The sequence below is a fragment of the Lissotriton vulgaris genome, chromosome 9 (genome assembly GCF_964263255.1).
Source record: "Lissotriton vulgaris chromosome 9, aLisVul1.2, whole genome shotgun sequence".
Taxonomy (NCBI): Eukaryota; Metazoa; Chordata; class Amphibia; order Caudata; family Salamandridae; genus Lissotriton; species Lissotriton vulgaris.
The window spans coordinates 1219597480-1219616976 of NC_141697.1; the positions used below are offsets into that span (position 1 = coordinate 1219597480).

General features: G+C 47.8%; 1 protein-coding gene across 2 annotated transcripts in view; it reads right to left on the minus strand.

The window, feature by feature from the left end:
* IMPDH2 (inosine monophosphate dehydrogenase 2) overlaps positions 1-19497 on the minus strand; it is a 357233-nt gene that overhangs the window by 244997 nt on the left and 92739 nt on the right. For both annotated transcript variants that reach the window (XM_086939329.1, XM_086939328.1), the window contains exon 7: positions 13528-13727. In XM_086939329.1, coding sequence (XP_086795455.1) covers positions 13528-13727 — 200 coding nt within the window. The remainder of the gene's footprint in view (positions 1-13527; positions 13728-19497) is intronic.

Below are 19497 nucleotides of genomic sequence, written 5' to 3' on the forward strand. Positions count from 1 at the left end.
AGCTGGGTGTCGTCAGCGTAGGAGATGATGTTGAGGTTGTGTTGGCGTGCAATGGCTGCGAGGGGGCTCATGTAGACGAAGAGGGTGAGGCTGAGTGATGATCCCTGTGGTACGCCGCAGATGACTTCTTTGGCCTCGGATCTGAACGGGGGGAGGCGGACTCTCTGGGTTCTTCCGGCGAAGAACAAGATGATCCACTCCAGGGCCTTCTCTTGGATTCCGATGTTGCTGAGGCGCTGCACCAGGGTGCGGTGGCAGACCGTGTCAAACACTGCGGAGAGGACCAGGAGGATGAGGGCCGCCGTTTCCCCGTTGTCGAGCAGGGCTCGGATGTCGCCAGTGGCTGCGATGAGGGCGGTCTCAGTGCTGTGGTTGGCTCGGAAGCCGGACTGCGAGTGGTCGAGGGTTCCGTTCATCTCGAGAAAGGCAGCAAGCTGTCTGTTGACGGTCTTCTCGATGACTTTGGCAGGAAAAGGGGAGGAGCGAGATGGGGCGGTAGTTCTTGATGTCGGTGGGGTCTGCTGATTGTTTCTTCAGGAGGGCGCGAAGTTCCGCATGCTTCCAGCTCTCCGGGAAGGTGGCGGTGTTGAAGGAGCAGTTGATGACGTCTCGGAGTTGGGGTGCGATGACGGAGTCGGCCTTGTTGAAGACGTGATGGGGGCATGGGTCGGTTGGTGATCCGGAGTGGATGGTGTTCGTGTGGATGGTGTCTTCGGTGCTGACCAGGGTCCAGGCGCGGAGGATGGTGGTGGGGGGCATCGGTTCGGTGCGTGGTCTGTGCACCAAAGCTGTTGTGTATGTCGGCGATCTTGCTGTGGAAGAACGAGGCGAGAGAGTCGCAGAGTTCTTGCGAGGGGGTGATGTCGTTGGTTCCGGCGCTGGGGTTGGAGAGCTCTTTGACGATGCTGAAGAGTACCTTGCTGTTGTGAGAGTTGTTGTCCAGTCGTTCCTTGAATGCGGTCTTGGTGGTGTGGATCAGCTGGTGGTGTTTGCGGGTGGCGTGCTTGAGGGCAGTCATGTTGTCTGTAGTCGGGTCTTTGCGCCAGGCTTTCTCGTGGGTGCGGCAGTTCTTCTTGGAGTTCTTGAGATAGTCGTTGAACCAGGAAGCTTTCTTGCTGCCGGGCCTGCTGGGATGATTTTTCAGGGGTGAGAGGTCATCAACGCAGTTGGTGATCCACTGTGTGAGGTTGTTGGCTGCTTGGTTAGGGTCCGTTGGGCTGGCTGTGGGATTCTGGTTCAGGGAAGTGGTGAGCTGGTCGGTGGTGATCTTGTTCCAGCTCCTGCGGGGAACCTGTTGCGGGTGGTGGTGTGTCGTGGTCCTTCTGAAGCGGAAGTGGACGCAGCTGTGGTCTGTCCAGTGGAGTCCGGTGGAGTGGCTGAAGGAGATGTACTTGCTGGAGGAGAAGACTGGGTCAAGCGTGTGGCCGGCGTAGTGGGTGGGGGTGTTCACCAGTTGCTAGAGTCCGAGCTTGGCGAGGTTGTCCAGCAGGGTCGTGGTGTTGCTGTCATTGTTGTTTTCCAGGTGGAAGTTGAGGTCCCCTAGGAGGATGTAGTCAGCGGAGGAAAGGGCGTGTGGGCTGATGAAGTCTGCAATGTCTTCGCTGAATTGTGTGCGAGGTCCCGGGGGTCTGTAGATGAGGGTGCCTCTGAGGGTGGTCTTGGGGTCGGTGTGTATCTGGAAGTGAAGATGTTCGGCGGCTGGGAGGGTGTCGGAGTTGGGCGTGATGTGGATGGTGTTCTCGTGGACGATGGTGATGCCTCCTCCTGTCTGGTTGACGCGGTCCCTCCGGGTGATCTTGTATCCGTCCGGGATGGCGATGGCGATGTCGGGCGCTGAAGAGGCGTTCATCCAGGTTTCCGTGAGGAAGGCGACGTCTGGAGATGGTGTCGAGCAGGTTCCAGAGTTCCACGGCGTGTCTGTGGACGGAGCGGGTGTTGAGCAGGATGCACTTCAGGTGGTTGCTGCTGGTGTTCGGCTTGGCGGGTGCGGTACAGGTCCGGATGCAGGCGAGTTTGCAGGTGAAATGTCCGTGGGTGCTTCTCGGGGTGACTCGGTAGCAGCCGGGGGTCCGGCCGGTATTGAGTGCGTTGAGGGTGGCGGCGTCGTAGGTCCGGCGGGTGGGCTGGCATCTGCGGGGGCCAGGGGTTCTGGCGCTGGGCGCAGTCCAGGCGCCGTCGGGAGCAGACTGGCTTGCCTTTTGCACGCCTTCGGCGCACAATCGGCGCGCCCGCTGCGTGTGACCGCTGCGCGTACGCGTGGGAGTCATAAGTAAGGAGCCGGGCGGGAGGATCAGCTGGGTGGCAGGAGTGGGGTGGCGAATGGGCTGGCGGGGGGCGTGTCCGCAGGGAGGCATGCGGAGGGAAGAGTCTGGGGCAGGCGGGCGGCTCAGCAGCGGCTGGGTCGCCCGAGCAGGAACCAGTAAGAGGCAGCAAGGAGCGTGGAGTCTACCTGCAAGGTAGAAGGCAGCGATTGAGCGTGGGGGCGACCTGGCCTGATCACAGGTCAAGCATCACTCAGCGCCACCCCATCACTCAGCGCCACCCCAACATCACTCAGCGCCACCCCAACATCAATCTGTGCAACCATTCAACAACAACTGGTTCAAATATGTTCTCTCAATGTTTCAAGCTTTATTCCAAATGTCACAAAAATGTTAATATTTCACTTCTGTTCTTGGATTTTCATCACAATAAAAATACACTGAACATAATCTTCACAAAAGTTTAAGCTATCGCCATTATAAATTACAATCACTTTTATTTAAGTATTAATTATTTAAAAACATTAAGCCATTGTTATTAGTAATATCAATACATCTAAGTCACGTAAATACAAAACATGTTGCATTACAAATGCTATAGGTGTCACATTTGCGAAAGTTATAACTATTGGCATTGTAAATGACAAAGCTATTAATTTAGCTATTTTCAAAACCAACACATAAATAAAAAAATTGTCATTTACAAGACCAATAGCTCAAACTTTCATAATGCGAGACCTATTGCATTGCAAATGCTTGTTGAGTTGTGTGTCTTAAACCAGACGAGTGTAAGTCTAAGGCTGCTAGCCACACTACTATGAAGAGCACTTCGGGTTTTTACATTGAGCCCTGTACACTTGGGGAACACCTGGACTCTGTCCATGGTAATAACCTCCTAGTGACATACCATATACAGAGGCAGCTTCCTACAAGCTACTTCTAATCTATCTACCCTAATGTAAACCAAACTCCTGCCAATGAGGAGACACAAAGCTAACTTCTGTCAGAGGCTCAACAGCTCAGACTGAGAGCTCAGTGCATTTCAGCACCTCCTAAAAAAAACAAGCATTTACAATGCAATAGGTCTCGCAGCATTAAAGTTTGAGTTTTTGGCATTGTGTATGACAATGCCAATAGTTATAACTTTTGCAAATGTGACACCTAAACCATTTGTAACGCAATATGTGTTGTACTTATGTACATGGAAGCCATAAGGCAGAAAAATTACATTGAGAAGTGAAGAACTCTGGAATATATTCACCAAGGTGTCCACCTGGTACGCAACAATGCATTGGGAACAGATTACACAACAGGCTCAATCTATCTCTGTCTCTGCTTTGCACTGTTAATGCATCGCTTCAGGATGCGTCCTCAATAGTCTTTGATATCGTAGTACTACAGAAAACACAACAATAGCGTCCAGGAACAGAATGCATAATGCGCTATATGCTAAGAAAACATATCTGCATCAAGATTATACACTAGTTTGCACTGCATCATGTATGTTCTAGAGTTGTAATGTATTCTAATTCCAAGATTCTTGTTACTGCTATGTATGAGAGCAATAAAGGATTATGTATAATATTAGCCTTCGTGCATTTAATAAAACCATGATTTTCTTCCCATTAAAACTGTGGAAAATCTGCATTACACACTAGTTTGCACCGCATCCTGCCATGAAAGAAGCAGAGCGATACAAAAGGGGATGATGGACGGAGCGTTTGAGCAAATCAAACACTCACCCCAGTCAGCTGATCTGGGTTTAATCCATCACCATTCTTTAGCTCACTCAGCCACCCCAGTTCAGACATGGCCATACGCAAATCAGTCTGACCCTGTGCCTTATGGGAACAGTCCAGCCCGAACTGCCAAGCCATGTCTTCCCTGGACCGGAAACAAGCAGAAGCACTCTGGGATATCAAGGATACATGAAGTGATCAGCCACGTATGTTAAACCTGGTCAGTTCAGACGCCAACTCCTAGTGCACTATGGGTGCACTGTTGTGTCTCGCACTATTCACGTTTCACATCATGTACGGGCATTATGGTGACCATCTACAGACATAAGTCTCCATATACAGAGAAACTGCCGCAGCTGGATAGCTAGCACCAGAGAACATCACAGGTGTATGTTACGGAGGCAACTGGTGTATTTGAAATGATGCTGTAGGAGGGGGCTGGAAATTCAAATTAATTAAATTGTATTCCATTATAACTTCATTTATATTACCCCTTAAACCGTGGACCACCTCTTCGGGTCTGCTTCTTATGTTCATCTGACCTCGAGGTGTCACACCTTGACCCTGCCCGAGGGCCAGCAGATGTTCAGAGCCAGCCGGGCGGGGCACAAACTTCTTCTGTACCTCCACCGGGAAGCTGAAATTTAGCAGTGGCCAGATAGGAGTCGAGAAAACGTCCTGGAGATATGTCCCAATGTTGGGGAGGCTACCCGTATCCACCACTATCACCGTTTTTGCCCAAGACGTTCAGTTCAACCCCAGATATACTCATACCTGGCTATAAATTAGTTATGACACATCTTGTAAGTTCTCCAAGCAAGTTGCTTATTCTCAAGCGGCAAGCACCGATAGCTTGTGGCAATCATCACTAAAATAACCATCAAGTGGCTTTTTTTCTTGAAATGAAAGCTTCTTATTACCGTCCAAGATAAACATTTAAAAGTGAATTTAGAAACAGTACTTACCAATGAGCACAAAGTGATCCCACTTTCGCGGGAATCTCTCGCAGCAGTCTAAAGCCACATAAGACTATAAGACTTGCAGGTTTCTATTTCCGCCCACCCCACCGCCCACCCTATGCCAATTGGTTGAAAGAATCAATCTCTAATTTGATTTGCTTAACTTGTATCTGCCAATTCAGAAATTTCCCGGTTTCTACCGATCACGTGCTTCGATTCCGGTCTTGGCTCCTATCGATTGGTGGAACCAGTAACTCATGCAACTGACATTTTTGTGCTGAAACGCAGCTGCCGCTGCGGGCCCCGACGATGAGAACCCTGAACCGCAACTCCCTTCTGCTCCGCTCCCCACCCCGCGGATAATTAGAACAAGCACGGAACTGCACCACAGAGGAGCAAGGGAGCGAGAAGACACGCTGAGATGAGGTAGGAGATGTGTGTGTAAGCGCCGGGGCGGGGGTTTTGTGAGTTTATGCTCGGCGGGGGGGGGTTCTGTATGAGTGTGTATGCACGACGGGGGGGGGGGTGGGCTGTATGTGTGTTGGGCATGTGTTGTGAAGAGCCTGCCGGAATCGGAGCGCGTGTTCATGCGAGTGACCTGATCCGATTCCGGCAGGCTGCGTGCGCGTAACAGTCTCTTGTCCGCTCTGCCTAGTCCTTGAAAGCAAAAAGGACTGAAACGATTACAATAGACTCGCTCTGCGACAGCAGGGACGAGACCTAAAAAGCATAAATAGATTTTGAAATGCATATATGTACGTGTTCATCGTATTTGGACATGTCCTTACAACAAGATCTTCAACAACCCAATTAGTACATTGGGAAAAATTAACATAATGGATGAAAAAGTAGCAGCTGGGTAGGTTGTGTTAATAGTTGGGCTTAACCCCTTCCATGCTCATGACGGAACGGTTCCGTCATGAGCGTCGGTTGGCCTGTGCTTATGACGGAACCGTTCCGTCATGGTTCCATAGACCCAATGGAACGTTCAGCACAGCGCAAGAATTTGCGCCGCGCTGAAGGGGTTAAAATCCTAGAACTGTTACATTTAAGGGTGTTTTTTTAAAGAACTGCACTTTTCAGTTTTAGGAACGGCATCACGCTCGTTATGACGCTACTGAGTAGGCGGTACTTAAAATACACTAGTGTAAGTACTTGGTTTCACTGAAATTTGTAAACATGAAAACCCACAGAAAGGTTCCATCATGCCAGTCATCCAATCGCTGGATAGACTGCTAATAATGCTTCAGGTTCCTGTGGCTGCCTAAATAAATCAAAAGGCAATGCAAGACTAATATTGCAAGCGTGCTTGGATGGGAATAGTGATCTATAAATAATAAGTATCCATTGCTGGTGTAAAGGCAATCAGGATTCTTTTCTGTTCGACATTCAATTTAGGAAGCATTAAGGCAATACATACAAAGGACCCTGAGAGAATATCAATGCAAAATAAGAGTGCACATATTGTATAGCAATGAAGTAGAAAAACAAGTAATAATATACTTCCCATTAATAGGACGAAGCATATTAGGCGAGCTTAAAAGCGATACAAATAGCGACTTGTCATCCTAAAGTGAATAAAGGAATACACAAAGTAAATGACAACTTTCAAATTTCGCGCATTATAAACTTCGAACAGAAGTTAACTCCAATATATTACGGTGCAGTGCCAAGCTCGCAGACAGCTTTGTTTAGGGGGGTGGGGTGTACTGGCGGGTCTGGTTATGTAATACAATGGGCCTGCGGATAACACGTGTGCGGGGCGCGCATTTCGCATATGTCACGGGACGTCCCCACGGTAATTGCCTGCAGGATCTAAGTCACTCGGGCGCTCTATCTATACGTGGCCCGGGACAGGCTGAGCGGGATCCGTGTAAGGAAGACCATTGAAGGAGTGGAACGGGAAGGGCGCTTTGAGCAACCACAGATACCCCACTAGAAGCAGCCCACGGTGATGTTAGGATTTGGTCGGCATCATAAACAATTGGTAACTAGTTATAAAATTAGTCATGCAAAGAACCCAGGCCAGAAAAGCAACCACGTAAAAAAAAACAAATATAATCTCTCCTTAAAGTCAGAGCTCGGAATACAATGTCACAACTCAATCAGCCCATCAAGAGACACGCTCTGGAAACCGGCATCGTAGTTTCAACTGTGAAGGGGGCTGACACAGCCCCTTCCATGCCTACGGCGGCGCCATCAGCCGGTGCGGCTCACCGTACATGCTGGGCGAGTGATGCCACCATGCACAAGGGCAGCCCGGGCGAGGCCCCTACTGCCAGGGAAGGCGCAAAGAATACCCCTCCTTGCCGCCTCCCTGCCTGCGCTGTCGAAGTGTCAGCCAGTATTTGTCACATAAGCCAGTGCGGCTGCCAGATCGCAGCTCCTCCAATGCCTCTCACCTATCATTCAGCTGGTCTTCGGTCCCCGGTAACGGGTGCACCACGAAATGAATGGACGTCATCTCTCAGAGCACCACTGCAGGCGATAGACCCCCTCCCGAGAACACGAGTTGACGGTTGAGACTGACTTCCGGTGCTGTAACAGTGTGGCGACTGGTGATCTCAAATTGAATCCGCCATCTTCCCTCCTCGGTATCCAACTCTGCTGCTGATGTTTCCCTATCTCTCGCTGCTCCGGTACCCTCGGCCTTGCTAGATGCAAAAGACGTCGTGATGAAAGTACAACGTTGTGAAGTTTACTTCTCTACTCGTGCGTCGCACTTCTGCTGCGATAGGCTTGCCACTGGAGACATCCCAAGGGCTTAGCAGGGAACAGTTTTCAGATTTTTTATTTATAATGGTGCAGGTTGTGAATACTGTCTTTGGCTGATTTTCTCTTTTGTTTATATTACTGACTTTCACATAACAAGTACAACAAACCCCTTCAATAGAAATACATATAAATAAAACTAACCTTTGGTGGGGGTGGGACTTCCGTCTTGTGCACGAAGCCCACTCCTAAGAAGACGTGCGCACGCCAAACGAAACGTATCGTGGGGCGGGACTTCCGTTTTGTGAAGCCCGCGCCCACGGAGTGCCTGGAGGAGCACCGAGGGAGAGCCCCGCGGTCGGAGGCTGCACAAGTCCGGAGTGCCAGTGAGCGGGGAGGGGGGATGCCTGTATGTGTGCGTGTGTGTGTGTCTGTGTGTGTGTCTGTGTGTGTGACGGCGGAGGGGTGGGAGGGGATGTCTCTGTGCGTGTATGTGTGCTTGTGTATGTGTGCTTGTGTATGTGTGTGCGCATGCGTGCAGGGGAAGGTGTGTGTGTGCGATGGGGGTCTCTGTATGTGTGCGTGTATGTGCGCTCGTGTGTGTGTCTCTGTGTGTGCGCATGCGTGCAGGGAGAAGTATGCCTGTGTATGTTCGTTGCGCTTCCCAGGAGACAGCCACGGGCGCGTGCGCGTGGCCTGCGCCGATCGCCTTTTGCGAGATGCGCGTGGCCGGTGCTGTCTCCTGGGAAGCAGAGTCAGCAACAAAAGATCTCTGGCGAGACACAGTGCTGACCCGCTGTGTTTTCGCTACGAGACCTAAAAAAAAAGTGTGGGTTACAAGTGAATCTCTGAAAGATACCAATAATGGAAAAAAATTGTTACACGCAAATAATTTTCTTCTCCCACACTAGAGCTTTCAAAAATTTGTATGCTTTAATTCACCTTAAGTAGTCTGGTTCTGAAGTCTCTTGTCCAACAGATTCTACTCAGGTCGGTAGATTAAACCACTCGCGCTTGGTGAAGGAATGAGTTTCCATTCAATTAACTTTTATACAAACCACTGTACTTCAAAGATGTGAGCAGCCCCAATTGCCATGCTGCAGGCTGAGAGACATTTGTCCCATCCATTGTGCTGCAGGAGATAATTTTGCTGAATATGGATTCAATTAGGGTTTGCCGTTGCTTGTATGGTCAAAGGCTACATAAATATAAATGGGCAGACCAAAGTGTTATCTTTTCTGAGCAGAATTTTAATATGTTTTAATGGTGAAACTGTTTAAAAACCCTTCAGCTGTAAACTAGGTTGAGGAAAAAAAGGCAAAAAGATTCCTGGATTTAGGATCAAATCTTAGAATTAATCAATTAGAATTTAGGGATAACTACTTTATAGAAATTAAAAGTGTTTTATGCAAAAAGCCTGGATTTTGCTCAAATTTCTAGTGGGGGTGATAGCCAGCAAGAAAGTGATATCCAAGACAAATGCTTAACCTGTGGTCCTGCGGATCAATTGTAAGTTTCTGGCATCACTGTATACATATATATACACACACATACATATGATCCAGGGTCCCCGCACGTGGGCCGGACTATTCATTGCTTATAGCTATTGAGGAGTATCCCCTGGAAGAGGACTCGAAGTAACAAAGGTAACAAGAGACCAGAGTCATGATCCAGCTAGGTGACAAAGGCTTGCTAAAAATGATGGAAAGGCACCATGGCCGCTTGTCCTCTGGCTGACCTAAAGGGACAAATTCTTGGAATTCAAGAAACCCTCAGCAGACCCCCACGGACCGCAAGAACTACCGACCCATCTCACTCTGCCCCTTCGCAGCCAAAGTCACAAGAAGATAGTCAATGCCCAGCTAACAAACTTCATCGAAGAAAATTCCATCCTCGACCCCTCCCAATTCAGATTCTGCAGCAACCACAGCACGGAGACCGCTCTACTCGCCGCCACAGACTACATGCACACTTTTCTTGACCAAGGACACACCACAGCCATGATCCTACTCGACCTCTCTACAGCATTCGACACGGTCTCACACCGCACACTCACCGCCAGGCTCCACGATGCCGGCATCCAGGGTACGGCCCTCAACTGGATCCACTCCTTCCTCACGGACAGAACCCAAAGGATCAGACACCCACCCTTCCTCTCCGAACCCACAGAAATCAACTGCGGAGTAGCCCAAGGATCATCGTTCAGCCCCATGCTCTTCAACATCTACATGGCCCACCTCGCCGCCATCGTTTGACAGCATGGACTCAGCATAGTTTCCTACATCCTCTCCCTCACCAATGAACCAGTCACCACCAGACTCCACTTCTAGAAAGGAAAGAAGGCTGTTGCATCCTGGATGAGCAGCAGCTGCCTGAAGTTCAACTCTGAGAAGCCAGAGGCCCTCGTCCTTGGACCCTCCCCCTCTACATGGGACACCTGGTGGCCCACCGCCCTCGGCAGCCCTTCCACCCCCACGGACCACGCCCAAAACCTCGGCATCGTACTAGACTCCTCCCTCTCCAGGACCAGACAGGTCAACTCGGTCATCTCCAACTGCTTCAAATGCCCGCCCCCCCCCCCGAATCAGGGAAGACTGTCACCCACCCACTCATAACCAGCAGACTGGACTACGGAAAGTCCCTCTACGCCGGGAACAACAGGTGTCTGCTCTTCAAACTCCAGACCATACAGAACACAGCAGCTAGACTAGTCCTCCACACAAACACATCACCCAACACCTGCGTAACCTCCACTGGATCCCCGTCGAGAAGTCACTTTCAAGATGCTCACCCATGCCTAGAAATGCCTCCACAGCACCAGACCCAAATACCTCAACGAGAGAATACCCAAGAGGAACCTCCGATCCACCGACCTCGCAGAGACCCAGCGCATCCGCAGAGCCAGAACAGGTGGAAAAGCCTTCTTTTATATCGCAGCCAACACCTGGAACGAGCTCCCGATAGACATCAAACGCACCCCCTCCCTGAACAACTTCAGGAAGACACTCAAGACCTGGCTCTTCGACAGAGGAGCAGCTCCCACCCCCAAGGCCTTGAGACCCCAACGGGTGAGTAGCGCGATTACAATTCCCTCTGAGTGACTGGCCCCGAGGAGGTAACGGCAGAGACTGCAGGATATGGGGCGCTTGGCAACCGGTCCAGCATTCTGGAATTACTTTAACGAATATGCTACTTACCAGTATGCATCTGTTCTAGACATGTAGGGCTGCTGACATTTATATCTGTGCATAGATCGCCGCCTAGCGTTGGGTCCGGATGATTGCACATTGTTGTCCTGGAAGAGTCTTCGAAGTATCACGAGATAGGTGGCTCCTCCCCTGGACTACAGTGCGCATGGGCATCCTCTCCATCCTCAGATTGTGATGGTGTAGGACAGTAAGTGATGACCATGCTAAGAGTAATTCTGAGAGCTGCAGCCGCTACAGGCGCCGGGGAGGAGGGTGGGCGATATGAATGTCAGCAGCCCTACATGCCAAGAAGAGATGCATACTGGTAAGTAGCATATTCGGTTTGAGGCATGTGGGCTGCTGAATTCACATCTGTGCATAGAATATATAGCAGTCCCTCTATTAGCGGCGGCTGCCCATGCCAGCTGCAGCAGTCTGAAAAAGTGTTTTTGGAACAGCCTGCCCTACAGCTGCCTGCTGTTTGGAGTGCACATCTACGCAGTAGTGTTTTGTAAATGTGTGTATGGTAGACCATGTGGCTGCTCTACAGATTTCCTCTAAAGGAATGTTTCCAAGGAAAGCCATGGATGCCCCCAACTTTCGTGTTGAGTGGGCTCTGTAATCCTCGATGTCACCATCCCCTACATCCACATCTGAATGAGTGGGTGAAATAGGAGCAGGGTCTTGTCCATGTGGTTGTAGAGGTTCAAAAAGAAGGTGACGTAGCAGAATCCCTCTTTCTTCAACGGAATTTTGTATGACTCCATAGGCTGTTCTGGGGTGATCCTTCGCTTGAAAATTGAAAGTCTACCAGTCTCAGCGTCGATTAATTGCCTCAACTGATTATCCTGCAGAGGCGGTCGATGCTTGGTGGCCCCTTCTGTAGTTTTAATCTTTGGCCCCATGGACACCTTCTTGGCCGCTTCGACGCCAGTCTTAGGGGCGAACGCCTTAGGTACCCACTGTTGGCGACAGTGTGAACTTAATCGGTGCCGACGACTTCGGAGGTTTACTGACAGGTTTGGGGGTGGAGTGGCCTTCGGTCCGACAGCAACAGCCTTCTCTTTAATGTGTTGCAGTAAGTCCGACACCTGCTTCGAAAAAGAGGCGGATGGCTGTGTTGACTCGACGGGGTCTGCCAGTTGTGGACTCTAGGTCTTTACTGCCTTTTGCCTTGTCGAGTCGACGTTTAGGATCGAGAACATTCTGAGTTTCGAGTCCCTTGTTTGTGTCTACGGCCTTCGGCGCTGTCTTCTTCGGGTCGATGTCCTTGACCGTTTTCTTCTGTGTCCCGGCCTTCGGCTGGACACCCTTTAGCGACCTCCACGGGTCGACAACACTTTTGTTTCGTCGGTGCCGATGGTTCTGAAGCCTTCCATCCGACCAAAGTAATACGTACTTTCGGTTTCGATTTGGTTTCCGTTGCTTTCGGTTTTGTAGACACCAATGCTTTTGGTTTTGATTTCGATCGTTCAACCGATGGCTCGTTGGAAATGTCCGTAGCCGGGCCTGGAGGCGAGGCTGTAGAACTAAGCGTTTGATCTCTGGTAAGGCCATGTGGCGATCCCTCGACCTGAGCCTTATAGAGTATTTTAGTCTCGGCCCCTGTACCCACGGTTGGGCCTAGCTCCTCGCTGGAGCTATCTTCCACGGCCCCAAAGGCCTCATCGTCGTCTCCTACCTCGTCGATGAAGACTTAATTATCGACCATTTCCACATCTGCGTCGTAACTGGAGTTGATCTCCGATGCAGGATCAGATAGGTTCTCTTGAACTTCCTGCTAGACTCCGTCATCTTCCTCAACATCGAAGATGTTCACCGGGTCAGGTGTCGTCTGCTGGGCCTCCTTTCGCACTGCGCGTCGAAGGCGAATCGTCTTCTTGGAGCGGAACCGAGAACAAGCCATACAGCTGGCTTCATCGTGATCCGGAGACAGGCACTTGTTGCACACCGGGTGGAAATCGATGTGAGGATACTTGGAGTTGCAAACGGGACATCTTTTGAATGTGCTCCGTTCCATAATGGATCGTCGATAAGGCCTCTGGCGTCGACCGGGCCTGTAGTGCTGAAAAGCCACGCGGCTCTTCTTGACGTCTGGCTCGAGGATAGAGCCGGAACAAGTACTGGGCACCGATCGCAAAGACAATACTGACGATAACTAAAGGCCTTTTTGCCAAATATAAAGTTTATCGATTCCGAACTTGAGTTAACAAATATACATCCGAACCCAATGGCGGGAAAAAAACAATCTGAGGATGGAGAGGATGCCCATGCGCACTGTAGTCCAGGGGAGGAGCCACCTATCTCGTGATACTTCGAAGACTCTTCCAGGACAACAATGTGCAATCATCCGGACCCAACACTAGGCAGCGATCTATGCACAGATATGAATTCAGCAGCCACATGCCTCGAACTTATGAATACTGTGCTTAATCCTTCTGCAACTTCAATTGTAAGCACTACCCAACATGGAACTTCCTAGGCAAAAAAAACTTGAAATCAAATACTGACAAAGAATGAGGAAATGGAGATTAACTTGGTATGGTGATGGCAGAAGCAAAAATGTAAGACCTTTATTTGTACTAATGTAACAATTCTTACACTGAAGGATTTACAAAATAAGTGCTCTGCTGAACACCTACTCAAAGAAATACATAAAGAAACTTACAAGTACAACCACATCCACTCCTGCCTGTGCTAGAAGATCCAGGCGATACTTGTCATCTTCATGGGTCCCAATGGCAGCTCCACACAGCAACTGCTTCTTCGTATCTTTAGATGCCAGGGGGTAATCCCGGTTCTTTTTCAGATCTGTCCGTGCAATGATTGCTACCAATTCATCCTCCTCATTCACAATTGGAAGTTTCCCTTATAGAAGAAAAATAATATAGTTAGTTAAATGTCGACTCGTCTGCTGAAACAAGAAAGAAATCATACCAATAAAAAAACTTGGCCAGAACAAAAGCAACATGTATATGCAAAATCTCCATCTTTTGACCTTAAGGCATAATTGCCTAACTGCTATAGAACAGTGTTCAAAGTTTCCCCATCTCTTAAGTGAAATAGTAGTTGGTGTTAATAAACTGAGGACCGTCACTAGACTTTCCTCAAAATGCCACTAAAGCATCTGTGTAGACATTAAAGTACAAATATTGGAGTAGATCCAGTTTTCACTTGTAAAATAATGCTGTGCAGATACTCCCATCAAGCAGTTCTCACCTTCTCAGAAATTAGCTACATGGCTTGAAAAATTCACAGTCCATTTATGACATTAAGAGGGCAGAATGAGCACTCAATTTAGGATATTTATTTCCAAGAAGGTTACCACTTGAGAATCAATAGAAATCACCTGTACATAGGAGTATTAGGTGTCTAAAGAGCAACTGGTTATTTCCATCAGACTGCAATATTCACTATACAAGTTAAATCTAGGATTTCATAATAATCCAACTAAAGCATGTATGTCAAGGGTGAAAATGTAACTAACGGAAAATGCTTCATTAGTCATGGATGAGGTATGGGGCAGATTAAAGCCCTTCACCCTAATGCTCTTGCTGTTCCCATGTTTAAATGCATTACTGGTATGTGATAGACCCTATAAACAAAATATATACAAGACCGGCTTAAAAAACCTATATGGAAGTGTAGATGTCGGATACTAGCGAATAACAGTAGGTAACCAGTATTGTCAACTGCTATGAGAACCTTGGAGAACCACAACCTGCTCTTTGCATCTGTACACAGGAGACCATATTACCAAGTTAACTCTCGTGGTCTTTAGGTACACACAAGAGGTTAGGAAAAACCATATGCACAGCTGAGAGGATAGATTCTCCTTCACCATAACTGGATCAATTCTAGTAATTCTGTACTTCAAATCTATCAAGTACAACACTCCGTGCGGTCCGATCTATTTTCACAGTGTGTTACACAACAGAGGACTAACTTATAAATGAGAGGACAAAGATAAACCAGACAAAGCATGTTAATTAAATGGAAAGTACTTTAAAATTGTAATTGCTCCAAACTTTCGAGTTGGACATTTGAAAGGTGCAAGGGTTCTTGTTTCAAACTTAGGAGCTAGTACTGTTTTTTTATTTGGAATAGGGGATGTGTAATATTTAATCCACGGAGGAAGAGATTAATTATGACCCTGTAATAAAGTAGCCTCTTGGCTTTCAAACAAGATGCCAAGATATTGAAGAAAGCAGCATAATAAAATGTCCATATTAGTGACATTTTGCAGTATTTTTGGGCTGTACAATCAGAAGAAAAAGGAGATTATTATCTTCAGGAATTAAACTGCTGGTAAAAATAAAGTAGGTGCTCAGTATGACCAGGGTGCTGATAAATATTATAGACTACATGCCCAGGGACATGATTGTCAGAAATGCCCTATGTCTAACCATTGTTCAAAGTATAGAAAGGAGGAGAACCCCAAGGTCATCACAGATTTTTTCTGCTCTCAAATTTGTCAGAGCAAAATAGTATTGATGGATTTACAATTTTAGAGCATGCGGTTACCCAGGAACAGGCGTACTGGTTCTGGGGAAACCATGCTGAAGCAGGGCAGATATAGCATGTCGAAAAGGTAGATTTTCAGTAAACTATGAAACTAATACATAATCAGCAGAATAAATGAAGGGATGCCTGGTCTGCCAAGCTCTAAAGATACAATATGCAAAAGCTCTGCAGCAATTTCAGGTTTTGAGAACTTTTAGAATGAGAAAAAAATTAGTGGTGGAAGAGGCTAGAAGTCTGGAAGGTAGAGAACTCTGGAAGTGCTACTGGATTCAATGTGGGGGTGTAGCACAGAAGTAAATAGTACACAGGGATAAAAGTAACAGTAAGCACGAGTAAATAAGCAGTTAGAAATAAAAGTAGCAGTAGATATTATTAGAAGTATGGGAGTAAGTAGCTGTAAATCTAGAAGTAAGAATGGTAGTAAATGGGGGTAAGAGTAGGCATAACTACAATCAACAGTGAACATAAGGAAAGTTTAGAAGCACAATTGAACAAGTTATTTACCTTCGGTAATGCATTATCTGGTAAAGACTATCTAGTTGCAGATTCCTTACCTTTGCGCTTCCCAGGAGTCAGGCCTGATCCTGAGCAATACTACTACTTGCACGTGCCATCAGGTGGCTCCATTCGGCTCAGTTGGTTAGGACGGTGTGGTGCCTATATAGGCGCCACATAGGCGTGCAGACGTCAGTACTTTTCGTTTTTTCCCCGCCAAAAGCGCAAAGCCAGAAGTAACTGACGTAGTTGTGTGCAAAGCTAGGACCATGAACAGGGGAGGGACGCTAGCTCTACAGCAGTCCACACAGCAGGTAGGATTGGTGGGACTGTAAGGAATCTGCAGCTAGATGGTATCTACCAGATGATGCATTACCGAAGGCAAGTAACTTGTTCATCAGATAGACTTCTAGCTGCAGATTCCTTAACTTTGAATTAGATACCCAAGCCATACCATTCCGGCGGTGGGTTGCAGACCAATATTTCAAACTAGAAAGTCCTGCAGGACTGAACGGGCAAAATGCCCATCTTTGCAGACTTGATTTCCCAGGCAGTAATGTTTGGCAAATGTGTGCAATGATGCCCACATTGCGGCCTGACAGATGTCTAGGACTTGGACCCCTCCCAGAGCCAAGGCCATAGTCGCAGCGTTTCCCTTGGTGGAATGGGTTCTTAATCCCATAGGGGCTGCTTCTTTTCCAGGGCATAGCGGATCTTAATGCAGAGAACAAACTAGCGAGAAATTGTCCTTTTCTGCAATGCCCTTCCCTTTTTAGCTCCCACATACCATCCAAAGAGTTGGTCGCCCACCCGGAACTCTAATACGGTAAAAGGTAGAACATGCGAGTCTAGTCAGTGGAGACGCTCCTCTTCCTTAGAGGGAATCGGGGAAGCATAGAAGGTGGGCAATGTGATGGACTGACCCAGATGGAATGGGGTCACTACTTTCAGCAAAACGGAAGCCCAGGTGCGAAGCACCACTTTCTCTGGAAAGGACAACAGATCGGTGAAGATACCACCTGAAACTCACTCACCCTCCGGGCAGATGTAATCGCCACTAGGAAGGCTGTTTTGATGGTCAATAGCCAGAGGGGACAGCTGTGAAAAGGCTTAAATGGAGCACACCACAGGTTGGTGAGGACCAAATTAAGGTCCCAATGTGGCACAACTAAGGGCGTGGGTGGAAACAAGTGTGCCAGCTCTTTTGGAAATGTATGCACAATAGGAGATTTAACGAAAGATGGCTGGTCAGGCAGCCCTAGAAAAGGAGAGCAGAAAGGTAACTTAGGAGTTCCCAAAGCAGAGCCCTGCTGGTAAAGGGTCAGAATGAACGAAAGAACAGTAGAACGAAGCAGAAAAGGGTCAATAGATCTTTATGTACAGTATACTACAAATTTCTAACAACGGAAGGCGTATATACCACCTTAGTGGAGGGCCGCCTGGCTGCCAAAATAACATTGCATACTTCGGGAGGAAGGTCAAAAGCCATCAACTGCTGCCGCTCAATCTCCACACATGGAGGCAAGGAGTGGACAGATTCGGGTGGAGGACCCTCCCCTGCTGCTATGACAGAAGAACCTCCTGAAGGAGCAGTCTGATCTGATGATTGATGCATATTTTCAGTAGCTCTGGATACCAGACTCTCCTCACCCAGTACGGAGCCACAACATTGACTCGCTCCTGATCTTCTTCAGAATGCTGGGTAGGAGTGGTATGGGCGGAAAGGCATACAGCAGGCCGGACATCCACTAGCAACGAGAACAGTCGCCGAGTGATAGCCACCTTGGAAACGCCAGCACACCGTACTGCTGACACTGCGTAGTCTCTCTTCGGAGGCGAACAAATCGAACCAAGGTTCTCTGCAATGCTGAAAGACTTCTCCTGCTGAATGGGCAATTTGTGATCTACGAGGCATCGACGGCTGAGTGAGTCTGACCTGGCGTTCAGAGAACCTTCCAGGTGTTGAACCACCTGGGTTGTGCCCTGTTATTCCAGTCATTTCCAAAAACAGTGTCTCTTGAGAAAGGGTTCATTACCCCAGCCCGCCAGACTTGGTGCAGTGCCACATGGCTGTGATGTTGATTATGAACACCTGCACTAACTTCCTCTTGACAGAGGGAAGAAATGCTTTCAATGCTAGTCAGACCGCCCAGAGCTCAAAGAAGTTGATGCGGAGCCCTGATTCCTCCAGAGTTCAAAGTCCTCTGATCTTCACCTCTCCCAATTGGCTGCCCCATCCCAGGAGTGATGCATCTGTCACTACTGCGTGATCTGGCTGAGGAAGGGAGAGGATTCTGCCTCTGACCCAACTGCAGTTCTTAAGCCACCACTACAGGTCCTTTGCAGTTTCTTTCGAGATTTGGAACACATCGGAACGATTCACATGATGCTGCACCCACTGGACCTTTAGGTCCCACTGCAGAACCAGCATATGCCACCTGGCATGATTTACCAACAGGAGCCCATGGGACTAATTCACAGCCACATGACAGCACAAACGTGATGTATATGTTGAAATGTCCGTGCGAATATGCATTTGTAGGAAAAACTGAACGCAAAATCAAAATCTGTTTATCAAAGCAACATTCAGACAAAAATCCAAAATCAACTGTGGCTGCACATTTCAATTCAATGAAACATAACAAACCAGTTGAGATTCACAATACTAGAGCAAGTAACAATTTTAAGAGGAAGAGACAACACCCAGTGCCTATTGCAAAGAGAAGTTTACTTGATAAGCCAACTTAACAGTTAACCTGAAGGGTCTTAATGAGAGACTGGACTTAAATGGTTTCCTTTGTATGTATGTCTTCACCATGAAAAACAGTTGAAATCTAAGTATTCACCTTATTATGCTTTATGTTAAATTCTATTCTTTTTCAAAATTTCAATATTCTTGAAGATGGTAACCAATGTTATATAACCAACTGCATATAGTATGTTTCATGCGACCCATTGATCCATGTTCCCAGACACGGAATTCTCATCTCACTCAGTCATCACACTTCATTTCTCCCATTTCTTCCGCAATTTCAGTTATCAGGCAATCAGCAAGAACGTTCACTTTGGACTGATCATTCAGTTTGTTCTCCATTTTCAGTAACGTTAGTCATCTACCTCGTAATTTTTACACGCTCCCTGAACTACGAGCGTAATGGAGAGAATGGATTTAGTCCGTATCCTACTTCCACACATTCTTCAACTTACGGGTCTTCTTCTCTTATACCTGGTCACATACAAACACGGCACAACTCGGGACGCTGACTCAAAACTTTTTCCACTTATGACTTATGATGGAAGGAATTCTAACGGGATATTCACTCAAATAAGGTGAGAAACTAACTATAAAACCACGGCCAGCACTATTTTGCACGCATTATTATTATGTTAAGACAATTCTAAGTGGCATTTGTGAATTAGGCACATGATTAGCCTGATCGAGGAAGTGACCAGACATTCATAATATACAGTGTAACGAAGGTTTGTTACAATGCATGCTTGGTCTAAAATCACGAGCACCACTGGTTGGGATTAATGTCAAGCTGTTACTCAGTGTAAATTCATCGACTCGATTGCATACACTTATTAAGCACGATGTACCGATTCATCACAATCTGAT